The sequence below is a fragment of the Amphiprion ocellaris genome, chromosome 4 (genome assembly GCF_022539595.1).
Source record: "Amphiprion ocellaris isolate individual 3 ecotype Okinawa chromosome 4, ASM2253959v1, whole genome shotgun sequence".
In the NCBI taxonomy this organism is placed as follows: Eukaryota; Metazoa; Chordata; class Actinopteri; family Pomacentridae; genus Amphiprion; species Amphiprion ocellaris.
This window is the reverse complement of record NC_072769.1, coordinates 30702378-30715680: the sequence shown is the minus strand read 5'-3', so window position 1 is coordinate 30715680 and position 13303 is coordinate 30702378. Positions and strand designations below refer to the sequence as shown.

Genomic DNA, 13303 nt, shown 5'->3' with positions numbered 1-13303 from the left:
AGGATGAAGGAGAGCAGGGTGGTTCTGGAATACATTTAAGTTTGACATGTTTAAATGAGTTTTTGAATACTGGACATTTGAACATTGGAAGTTTAATGTAGACTACAGTATATCCCTTGTTATTTTCACTGGATGCAAAATGACGGATCCTGCATGAATGCATCATTGGTGAACCGTTTCATATTCATAAGGCTATTTGTGATGACATACTGTGAACTCATCATAGATGCTGGCCATCAGGTCTGTTTTTTAAATAGTGATGTTTGTTGCTACTTGTGATGTGGACCACCATGTCTGCTTGGTTATTGTAGTAATGGTCACACATTGCTTTCACACTTTTGGTTGTTGTCATGTGTGCGTTGATGTCTCTTGATTGTGTAGGCTATGAGGCTTTGTGACTGTATTAAACACCAAAAAAGAATGAAAAACTGTATGCATTAGCATTATATCCTTGGTTGCCTGTCCCACTGGTTTAGTCTTAGTCTTTAGTCTTTTTTTATCCTTTGCCTGACTGAGCTTTGAGCAATTTATTGGTAAAAATCCATGACAGGCATGCTTTTCAAATAGCTGGTAGTGTTTCTTAAATGTCCGTTTAAAGGTCCCATATGGTGAAAATCCATTTCTATTGTGTTTCTGGTTGTAAGACACTTGGAGGTGTAAAATAAAATCTGTTGAGGTATGAAGATCTTTACTTCTGCCATTTCCATTCTCAAGCCCCCTCAAAACTAGATACCCTCCCTGCTTCACAGTCGAGGAGGAATTTGACCCAAGTGCTACCTCATAAATAGCTAACCAACAGTCATCAAACTTGTATATTTTCTACAGCTGCTTCTGCTTTCTAAGAGCATACCAAATGCTTTGTTGTTGGCTGCAGAAGTGAACACAAGAGTCTTTATGCACTGCCAATATCTGAGGTAATAAAGGTCAAATTAATTACTTTTATTTTTGATTGAAATATCACCATCACAATAGAAAAACCTAGTTTTAGTCCACGTACAGTGATATCTGTCATGTTACTATTAGCTTTTGTATGCCAGCATGTCAGAGGTCTGTGTTAATTCTAAAGATGAAGGATATTCAGAGATGGTGCATTTTTCACCCGTCTGAAGTGCGACAAACAAAAAACAAAGACAATTTATACTAGGCTTAGAAACAGTTAACTAATGAAAGGTACAAATGCAGCAGTTAAAAGCCTTTTTAAGCACGTAGGTTTTAGCTCTGCTTTAAAAGTTTCCAGGCTCTGTGCTGCCCTTGGCTGGATGGGGAGACTGTTCCACAGCTGAGCAGAAAACTTTGTCCGCCGTGGTGTGGAGTCTGGTGGTGGGGATATAGAGAAGCAGTTTGTCTATTGTCGTGAGTGTACGGGCGGAAGATTAGGGAGTGATCAGTTCCTCTGTGCTCACATATATAGCATTTTATTACAACTAAATACCCCATAAAGCTCTTCTCATTTACATAACTTTATGTTTGAGTATGAAATGGTGACTAAAATGCAGCAAATTAAGATGTCATGTTAACTGCCAGTCACTTCATAGTCATTCCTCAAAATGTCCCTCTGCACCACTAAACTATTGATTGTATAACCAGAACTTTGCCTGGCAAATGCACCAAATACATGAGTTGAAAACAGTGGTTATGCTGTTAATTCTGCAATATTTCCATAAAAGTTGACTGCTCAGAAAGATAGAAGTGATTGAAAGACCCTATGTCAGCTGTGTGGCGAGCTTTTTTGGTCTGCACTGTCAATCACACACTCAGAGGGAGTTTTCTTCCTGAAGGGGGCATGCACAGCAGTAGCTCATTGGTTTCTAGACAGAAACAACCTGTTTAGAACAGCCCTAAATCAGATATTCTACAATCATAATGAAATGAATCATCATTGTAAGTATTTTCAGCTGAAATTTTGAAAGACTTGTGAAGAAACATGTGAGGCTTACATCAAGTTCCTGAAAAGCAGCACAACATGGGACCTTTAATTATAAATCCACAGCATCGTGTATGGTGCTGAAAGTAGTACACTTCATTGTAATCCATATTTTTCTGTGGTCCGCCTCTCCGTAAGTTTCTCCAGCCTACAATAGGCAGTATGCGAGTCCACTACAAGTCCTTATCCCCTCTACAATGAGCCATTGTCTGTCTGGAGAATATATTAAATTATGCACCAGATGAACAGAAAATATATTGTTCTGCTCCAGGGTCTCAGACAGTGGGAGAGCTAGAACAGTCTTGGAATGGGAAAATTGGTTCTGCCTTTTCACTTAAATAACAGCATGCATCTTTGGAAAACCAAATCAAAGTCTGGACAAACAATGCAAGTTCTATGATAAGTTTTCTGAGCCAGTGTTTGAGTAATGTGATGAAAGAAATGTGTAGTGGGAAAAAAACACACTAGCAAATGCCACATAAGCCTTTTTGATGACATTAGTGTGTGCACTGTGTCATTTGGTCATTTCAGACAGTCAGAGCAGCCATCTGAGGATTTTCTACCCTGGACCTCAATTACAAAAGATTTTTGCATATACAAAATGTTTGGTGCTCCGTGAACTCTAAATTTGGACATGTCTGATTCATTAGAAAGTGTTATAGTGTATTGTAACTGCAATGCTTCATTCTTCATTGTAATCACAGTACGAAACATTTTTAATACAAGTTCTGCAGGCTGCCAAAATCAACAAATTAAAAGACAAATTTTACAAATATATTGAATGATTATCAGGAGTCCTTCATTAAAAACTACCCTTAAAAAGAGATAACCTATATATCAGGCAAAGTACACAGAGGTGGGGACTGATATTTCTTTTCTTTCTTGCTTTTTTCTTTTTTATGAAGAAAAGTTGTAATATAAGAGAGGGGGAGGAAGACATCCAGAGCTCAAAACCAGCCCACCAGTTTTTTTTACAATCTTAAAATATGTCAATTGTCTCATTCCAGGAATGTTTTTCAATAATTTATCAATGCTGAAATTCAGTGGTTTCCAAACCTATGCCTATAATATGAAGTCAAGTATTTCTTCATCAACACTAATGCCATTTTTCAAATATGGTGGACTTGAATGGATTTCAAACCTCATCTTATTCAAACTGAAAACTGGCATGGGATTTGCTTTTTTACCAAAGCAAACTCTTCTACATGTACTGTGCCTTTTGAGAACAATCACACACAGAACGAGAGAAATGTTTTATATTTCAGTGGTGAACAGTGGCCACTCCTTGGTTTCTATTAAATTGATGAAATACCATTCTGACATCCGTTTTATGGACATGGAGATTTGATTTTGATATCACCACTCCAATCTTGACAGAGCAGCTACGTCAGAGTTGTATCATGAGCAGAGCAGATGGTCCCACTGAGCCAGACAGCAGCCTGATAAACAAGACAAGAGAAACAGATTTTGAACAACAACCCACATTATCCTTCCAGATGAAGTCTCATTTTTATTCACTGTACAAACATGGACACACATCTTGCCCTGCACTTTTGTTTGTTGATTGAGCCACCACAAAGAAACCAGCAGGGAAAGCTAATTAGCTGTTCAGCATGTAAACAGCATGTAAATGTGACTGCAGATGTCACTTCGGTGTGGTTTGATGCTTTTGTAGTCCTTACTCTTCAATACCGACAAGAACACACTGTGTGCTCGTAAACTGTGGGTTGCCACCAGGGCTGGGTTAGACAGCCGAAAATTTGATCATGATAAAATGTTTGATTTCAGCCGATTTTGATAATTAATGCAAATTTTTTGCGATCCATTTTTGATAAAGAGCTGGGGGAAGGATGGAGGATTGATTAGATAAAGAAAGTTAGTAAAACCAAAGGGCAACTGAAGGAAACTGCCATGTTGCACTGAGGTTTTGGTTCCTGCTGGCTGACCAAGGCGAGGTATCATCGTACATCGGCTTGAAGAAGGAGCCACCAGGAGGAGTGCATTGCTTGGGTGGAAATGCAGATAGTCGGAGACACAGAGTCGTAGGTGTTTTTAGATCATGAAGCCTGTTTCGAAATGGCAACGACCAGTCTGTCTGCTGCAGCTTCCACTGGGTCTGCAGTCATGGTCTATGGCGCCTTGAGAACCTGCATGATAACCACAGGGAGCAGCAGGGGGCAAAGCAGCTCCATTATCAAGGAATATGATGAGATGTTGTGATCCAAGGAGGGAGCGCACGTGGGGTTTTTCATGTGCTTTCAGGGCCATTGGCATCTAATGCATTTAAATGAAACTGTCAGACATTCCATCACAACTTTTTCTTCGTGTTATTGATGAAGAGTCTGTTTTATCACTCCTACTTCTACAACCTAGCTTTGGTTACTTTGTCTCTCCATCTCTTCATGTTTTTAATAATAGAACTGTAAAGAATACATTTTTAAAAAGATGTTGATATTGTTTTTCACTGCTCAAAGGATGTCAAAATGTGATTTCATTTGAGCATTTTTGTGTAGTTTACGTGTTTTTGTGTTGTTGTCTTAAAGAAGGCATAAATGCCATGATTTCTTTCTTGCCTTTTCTGCTTTTTTAAATGATTTTTTATTAATTATTACTCAGTATGTGGGAGCAGCTCATATGCTAACATGGTTCGATGTACTCTCTGCGGCACATGGTGTTCTTTGTAGAGGCTTCGGCGCCAGTTTAATAATTGGGAGGAGTCACTTAGTTTTTTTCTATTTATTTATAGTACAGCTCAAAGTAGGGCTAAACAGTGGCTCGATGGTTAACACCGTCACCTTGCGGCTAGAAGATCCCCAGTTCGCATCCCAGATCTTTCTGCAAGGAGTTTGTATGTTCTCCCTGTGTATGTGTGGGTTTTGTCCGGTTACTCCACAGTCTAAAAACATGCCGAGGTTAACTGGTGTTCATACCACACAGGTCCATAGGTGTGGATGGTCGAGTGCTTGTTTGTCTCTATATGTAGCCCTGCGATAGACTGGTGACCTCTCCAGGGTGTCCCTTGCTTTCGCCCTAACAGCTGGGATAGACTCCAGCCCCCCACGACCCTAATGAGGATTAAGTGGTGTATAGATGGATGGATGGATGGATGGATGGATGGATGGATGGATGGATGGATGGATGGATGGATGGATGGATGGATGGATGGATGGGTGCACAGCTCAAACTGATCTGCATGTGTTTCATTTGCTCATCTCTTTATATTGTGCTTACAGAAGCAACCTGTCCCGCACAGCAGTGCAGAAAACGAGGACTCCTTCAGTCAGCTAAGTGAACTACAAACACTGACATGGGCAGTAAGAGACAGAAAAATGTTTGAATACTCACAGAAATCTTTGACAATTTGGTTTTATCTTCTCAGTTTAAATAATCGCAGAACTAAAATGTATTTTTTTTCCTATAAAGAGCTGGACATTATTGGAATGTAACCTAATTTCCCCAGTGATATTATAGTGAAACCACACAGTCAGTAGACTTGTGATTAGAGATTATTACAGCATCTTGAGTTAATTTTCAGCAAACTATTAAAGCTTCATTACTTTACAGTTTATGTGCAGCCTTGTTCACCCAAAATTGCACTATTTGTTCATACGTCAAGTTCAAAACTCTCTGCTGCAGGTAATTTATTTATCATAAAGCACATGCGAACAATTACACTGTGATATGCAGCAGCCACAGCCCAACCCTGAATGCTTCGGCCTGACGCTTCCTTTAACAGCAACAAAGGCAGCCGTCAGATTGTCGCTGTGGCTGGATGTACAAAGCAAATGGTCCTCAACCAGGCATCAATTCAGTTCTGCATCAAGTTTCCCTCTTTTCAAGGTGTCACTTGTTGCTGGTGTGGTTCTTCATCATTCTTTGAATGCAGCTCTGCACTTCCTTTCAGATTCAGACTCTGCTGACTGACAGATAATTAATACAATATGTTTCATAATCATTGGTGCAAATACAGTATTAATTGTCCATGAGTAAATAACAGAGTTGTTTTAGTTTACTGCAGAAAATGTAATATATTCATTTAATTTTGACACAGCATTCATTGATCAACACTGGAAAACAAGTCACTTAGCCCTGAAGCTCATTTTCATCTGCTGTCCCCAGCCAGTTCTTAAAATAGCAACATAAAAAATATTGCAAAATATGTTTTCATAAAGCTGTTTGTCCTAATATCACTCCATTACATTGTTGGTTGTAAGCAAATCTCAAACCAAACATTTACTCACTGAATATGTATTGGGGTTTTTTTCATTAGAAAATTAGTTACATTTACTTTTGCTCTTTGGTCAATAGGAACTGAGAATCATGTGCTGGAAATTATGATCCATGGTCTTCAGTCATGCTGTTAAAATCGGACGGCACCAAACTCAATGCTCACTTTCCTAACGCAAATCACTTAAACTTAGTCAGATGTGAGCTGAAAAGGATTAAGAATCATAAAACTGCCACATCACATGATGAAAGTCAGTTGATTTTTACAAAACAACGCCAAAGAAATCCTTGTACTGTAGAAGGCAGAAGTCAACAGAAAATGATGTTTAACTTCACTTTGCATATAGTGGGAAGTGATAACGAGGTGTCCATCTTTGTACGAAGCTCGTACCAGTTCGCTATCACCCAAGACTTTTTGACATTTGACCTAGCATGTAGAAGTCAACAGAAGGGACCATAAACATACAATTAAGGGATAAAAGACAATATAGAAGGATCAGTCAGTTGGTGTTCAGGTCAAATTCAGCAGCGATTGTGATGAAAAGTGGTATCATGAAATAAAACAGCCACAGGAGGAAATACCATTGGAAAATGAAGCAGAATTTAGAGAAAATGTTATTTTAAATGTAAAAACAAACTGAAATTAATAAACGTGATATGCACGTAACAGGCTAGTTTCTCGAAAAGGCATATAAATAACATTAAAGTCACTATGAATGTTATCAGAATGCATTTTTTACATTCCGTGTGTCATTGCACACCATATAGGTGTAATGAATGACCTCCTCTCTCCTGACTTTAACCCTGACCTTAACCATTTCGGGTGTTAACGCTGTTAAATCACAGTAAAAGCTTCAAAAGCACTGACATGACACATAAAATATGCCTGAGGTCTTATAATATCACATTACATTAGTTTCATTTCATGATTTATTGTTATCTAATGTTGGATCCCTTGGAAAGCTTTGAATATCGGCAACATTTACGGTTTGATTGGTGCAAATCACCAAAACTATAACAAAATGTAGGATTGTACTTTCCTGTGCTGATTATATTCCCTAATAGATTATTTTCACCTTGGCTCTGGAGTCTGAAAAGCAACAGCCTCCCAATAAAGCTATCTTGAAATGGTCACAAATATAGAATATGTTAATCATATGTTCTGACAGTGAAAGTATCACTGTAATAAATAAACAGTAGTCGCACAGCAGTGAAAAAGGTAGAGATTATTAGTTGTGAAAAATTCAATCCAACACACTGGCAGTCTTCAGTGAACAACTGAAGTGACGTCTTTATTTGATCTTTTTAAATGTGCTCAAAGCAGAGAAGTAAACACTTGTTCTTTTAGAAAAGGACAGAAGTCTGTTTAACATGGAAAATCTTTCAGAGCATTGTTCATTATACAAACATAAACATTTGTAGCATATTGATACATGTGTGATTATGGGGCACCACACAATAATACTGCACTGTCTTCAATTATTTACACAAGGAAAAAAAAACAGCCCTTGTGGCTATAAATGCTTGAAATGTATAAATCATTTCTATATCTTTGTGTACATGATAATAATGCAGATGTGTGTTCATTATTTGTGTGGCAGCAGCAGACGTTACAAAAGAGCAATACAGTGTTTGGTTTTTTACTGTGGCTGTAAAGGAGAAAAGGGATGTGGGGCAAAACAAAATAAAAAAAAAAACCAGGATAGACAGAATACACAGACACTGGACCAGAGAGAATCAGGCCATTTGACAAAGCAGGCTTATACACACTCACACACACACACACACACACACACACACACACACACACACACACACACACACACACACACAATCACAGACTGGAAGTTGGGTTAAGATGTAGTAAACCCTCTGGCTTTGCTTTTTCACAACATGGATCCACATGTTGTCTCCCTCTTTCCTTCTCGCACACACATACATACATGAAAATTCACACATGCTGTGAATGCCTCAGTAGGTGCCCATCTGCTCCAGCAGTACTTCTGTATTTCAGCTGTTTTCACAGAGGGGAGAGGAAGGCGCAAACACATGCCTGGAGAGAAAAATTTCCTGTGTTGCCGCTTTACTGTACAAGCCGTTCGCCATAAACTCACGCCTTGATCAAAAGTTTTTGCTGCATCTTCCAGTTTAGACACTTTTAAACCTCACGCAGAACACTGAAGCAGAAATATGACTGTTTGTTTCTTTAAGATAAGTCTTTTTTTTTTTTTTTTTAAACAGTTTTGCTACTTAAACAGTAAGCAAGAAGCCCCTTCGTCCCATTGGTCCTCATGTTGAGAGTGTGACGCAATAGAAAGGTAAAGAAATATCGGAGTAAGAGACAGAGATAAAAGATAGATTATACTATCTAACGTCACAAACAACGGTTGTGTGAAGATTGTCAAGGCCTTAAGCATTATACTCAGTGAATTGAGGTCACATTGTAAATCAAGTGTCTCCGTGAACCATTTTTGCCTCCTGTGAATTTCATCCGAGTGCAGCCACTGTGGCAGGCATGCATCACAGCAACTGCGAGGAGTACGTTAATTTTATTAAAATGAAGAGAGAAGTCATTGAGGTGCCCACATCTGAGTCCCAAAGCAGCCTGACAGGCGTTGAATAGCAGCCTCCTCTGTAAAAATGATCCGAGCTTATCTTTAAATTTAGATCCTTTTTTTTCCTCCGTACTTTAATTCAATCCTTTCAACCGTAAAGCATGCCTTCACTTCTAATGCACAATCCCTGAAAGAAAAAGGTGTGAAAGCACCCTCAGGCCGGCACTTTATCAAACGGCTCAGAACAGTGTGACACTTTGTCCTCCGGGGTAAAATGTCTATTACAAACCCAGCTATGCAGCAGCCCTCAAAAGGAGCGTTTCCATGACTTACAGAGGATCTTCTGGAAGGCTCTGCGGAAGTCCTGGTTGAAGATGGTGTAGATGACCGGGTTCAGCGAGCTGTTGCAGTAGCCAATCCAGAAAAAGAACTTAAATAGCGTGTCTGGGATCTTGCACACTTCACGGCAGATTCCATACAGGCTATAGGAGAAGAAGAAGGGGAACCAGCACACGACAAATACGCCCATGACCACGGCGAGCACGAAGGTGAAGCGCTTCTCCCGAGCTGCGGAGACCTTCTTCCGGTTGACAGTGTTCTGGCGTTTTCGGCGGGAAGAAAACAGCTCCATGGATTTGGAACTGGCGCGCGATTTTCTGCTGGAGTATTTCGAGGCGGAGCTGCTCTTCCGGCTAGTCTTCCTGTCTTTCCTGGGTTCATGGTGATGCCTCGAGGAGCTGGAAGTTTTTTTAACTTTCTCGTCCGACGAGCTGCTGTCGTCGAAGTCGTCGTCGTGATCGGTCGATGGATGTTTCGGCTGGTTCGGGAGAGGGGATCGGACAGCCTGATCCTGGCAGTGCCCATTCTCATGCTCCTGGTCTTTCATGCTCCCACCTCTGTTGGACTTTAAAGACCCGCCTCTGCCGGGCTCAGCTTGGTCCATTCCATTCTCCATCGGCGAATCCACATCCCTCTTCTTCTCTGACATTGTTCTGGTCCTGGTTTTTGCCACCTGGTAGATCCGAATGTACACCAGGATCATGATAACACAAGGGGAAAAGAATGATCCAATGCTAGAGTAGAGGATGTACCAGGTTTCATCATTGAGGATACACTGGGGACTGGCCTCACTGCTGCTCCTGTCCATTGAAATCAGTGGAGGGAAGGAGATGACGGCTGAGATCAACCAGACCACCACAATCATGCCTTTTACTCGTTTAGGCGTTCTCTTTAAGTTATACTCTACTGCCTGTGTCACTGACCAGTACCTGTCCAAACTAATAGCACACAGGTGAACAATAGAAGAGGTGCAGAATAAAACATCCAGAGCCAGGTAGATGTCACACCAGATTTTGCCAAAAAACCAGTAGCCCATGAGTTCATTTGCCAGAGAAAAGGGCATGACCAGAGTGGCCACCAGTATGTCCGCACTGGCCAGGGAGACAAGGAAGAGGTTCTGGGGTGGTTTCAAAGCTCTGCTCGTTAAAACTGCGATGACCACCAAAACGTTCCCGACTATTGTAAACAAAATCAGAAAGCTGACAAGACCAGCGAGTCCCCAGATAGCGAGCTGGGTGTACTGGCTCCCAGAGGTGGAATTAGAGGAGCTATTTTCTGCCTCTATCCCGTCTTCCAGGCTGGAGATATTAAAGAAATCCATGTTTTTGTTTTTGGCTTTTTTTGCAGTCCAGGCGACTTTTAAAAAATTAAAACGTGCGTAAGTATCCAATTAAGACTTGAGCGCATTTTTCACTATAAAAATCTACATCAAACTGCATTATTCTTCTCTCCCCACCTGCAATGTTCCACATTCTGCAAGCGCGTCTCTCTCCTTTGGAATTAAAAAGGGAGAGAGAGAAAGGGGGAAGAGAAAATATCTGGTAATATGCAAGTCTTTTAAGTCCTTATTCCAAAAAACGTGCAGGCTTCTCAGCAGCAAAATGTCCATGGTTGAAAGGAAGCACTCTCCTCACCGCGTCCTCTCCCATCCCGACTGCGACTGCATCTCTCCACCTCCGCCTCCCCGCTGTGTCCTGAGAGAGGGTTGTAACAACCACGTGTCTTTTTTTTTTCTTTTTTCTTTTTTTAATTAGAAAGAACTGGCAGGGACACGCTCCGCCCAGGAGGAGAGATGGGAGCGATTATTGGAGGAGTGAACAGAGCAAGCAAGCAAGCAAATAAGCAAGCAATATATATATATATATATATATATATTTTCATGAGTGATAATATATTTGGGAATAGTCGATAAAATCAATGTAGGCTGCCGCTGATGGTGATGATGTGGGAGCTGTGGTTTAATGTAGTTCCGATTTTTCTGCAATAAATGCGTAAAGTGGCTGAGAGTCACAAATCGGACAGCCGCTGAGAAAATCGCTCTTTTCTAATTTCACTTTTGAAGTTCTGTGTCAGTATTAGGAGACTGAGTGAGCAGGAGCTGCTGGTTGGAGGTCACGTTGGTGTCCAAACGCAAACTGACAGCGGCTAAGTCCCTCACCAAGGAGCGCACAGTCCGCTCCGTCCTGTGCACACACTGGAGGTCAGTGTTGTAACAGTCAGCTCCGGAGGGACAAGTAGGCGGACTTACACACCATAAATGTGAACAGTGGTAATATTATACTGAAAGAATCATTTTGATAATCCACTATGCAGCCTATTTATTAACATGCGTCAGTGCGATGGTGAGCGTGTGTGACCTTGCGGTGGAAACTTTATAATTTCTCTGCGCTCTCCTGACATTACATTTTGCGCGTTTGTGTAGTGGTAATTGTGTTGATAAACAGATTACAGGATTATACTGTGTGTTCAGATGGCTTTTGGGGATACCAAAAATTATCTGCATGGATAGCAGTGCACACAGACAGAGAACAAAATAGGGCTTGCATGGTATATGATTAATGAGTATCCATCTTCCGCTCGTGATTGCCCCCCCATGAGCTTTTTCACATGCAGTTATTGGCTTAATTTTGTTTTCAGTTTAATGCATACAGGTTAATTGATGTATTTCACTTCCCCTGAGGACACGCATGCATGCACACTTTCCACACACAAGCATCAGAGCATTCTCTGTCTCTTTCTGTCTCACTTTCAGTCCTCACTATCCACTCAGTGCCTGTCTTTCTTTATCTTTTTCTCCAACACACACATACACACGTTAAGGCTTTTCAAAAGGATGGTGCAGCAGCACTCTGCCAAGGTTGTTTACATTAAATCCAACCCCACAACAGTAAGTCAATCCAAAAAAAGCCTGGTTAAAAAGTTTCTTTTTTTTGTTTTCCTGTTAACCCCATTTTCCCTGGGTGGTGCCGCCTCCTTGAGAAACCCATTCTCGCCTTTGGAGTACAGCCTGGTATTAAGTTCCTGGGCCAGTGCGTTTATTGACCGTGTCTCCCAGCTAAGTACCTGCCATTAATCACAGACTGCTCAGCCATATTGAGTTAAAGAGCAGCCACAGCCGCAAGAAATGCTCAAGTCCAAATTGATCCGCATCAAGGCACGAGGTGGAACGAGGAGGGCTCGTGGTCCATCTGCCTGGGAAACACAGTCAGGGTGGCAGACAGTCCCCAATTTGTCCTCCTACATATCCCCCAAAACACTTTTTTCCTACTTACGCTGCCATTTTAAATTTAACTAAGGCCAGAGTGATGCTGTAGGTCAATCTGGTTGCACTCTAGGCTAATTTTAAGGAGATAGATAAGCCTTAATATACCAAGCCTTTTCCTTATTTCCGATCTAGAGCTCTGAGGGGAAAAAGCTCTTTCTGCAACAACCCAGGAGCCAGATTTTGGGTTCAAGGAAACTGTTAATAGTTTTTTAATCTCTTAAAGTCAAGGCATTGTGCTGATTCCACTCTCAATTATCATCCATTTTCTTCTCTTTGACGCTTTCTTCTTCTTTATTCTGGTCCAATTACAAAGTTTGCCCTCGTTTGCTCTATGTAACAAAATGCTACTTAGTTTGCAGTCTTCTGTACATTTATTTAAGTGCTACAATGCAGTGTTTGGGGAAATGAAAATGGAGGAAGTGCCCAGAACTTTCATTTAGTGAGAAGCACAACAAGTCTTGCAGAGCTCCAAAAATAATACACCTGAGTTCTTCTAACAAGGTTACATGACCAGCCTTATGTGGCCCATTAAAGTCTAACACAGTGAACACTCCAACCACACAATCAGTGGCTCATAAAACTAGAAGACATGGAGTGAAAGGCTTCCACCTCTTTCTTATAAATGTTTATCATCCACATATGTGCATGAACAAAGGTATATAACACATTTAAGGCCAGCACACACTAACAAAAGCTAATTCTCCAAAGAAATCTAAGCTGTTGCTAATAACAACAGCCACTTCTAATTTTCCCATCGTCCCTAATGTGTTTCCGTATGAGTCCCCTCTATAAGGGGAGGTTTGCTACTAGCTGATGACAGTGACAAATGACAGTGTTACCTGGGCAGACAACGATAGAGCCGAGAACAAATAGTTCACTGAAGCAACATTCAGCCCCGGGGGGAGTTTCTCTCCTGCTAGCATCACCTCACAGAGCAGGGCTTGCTTCTTATCTAGTGCCATGGCTTTATTTGACAAATTACCTGGTGGGGAC

The 13303-nt window shown here is 40.9% G+C and overlaps 1 protein-coding gene across 1 annotated transcript; it reads right to left on the bottom strand.

The window, feature by feature from the left end:
- Positions 1 to 7417: 7417 nt before the first annotated feature.
- adra2c (adrenoceptor alpha 2C) lies at positions 7418 to 10737 on the bottom strand. The gene has a single exon (XM_023282583.3). The coding sequence runs from the start codon at positions 10364 to 10366 to the stop codon at positions 9014 to 9016; it is 1353 nt and encodes a 450-aa protein (XP_023138351.1). The 5' UTR covers positions 10367 to 10737; the 3' UTR covers positions 7418 to 9013.
- Between the last annotated feature and the right edge of the window lie 2566 nt (positions 10738 to 13303).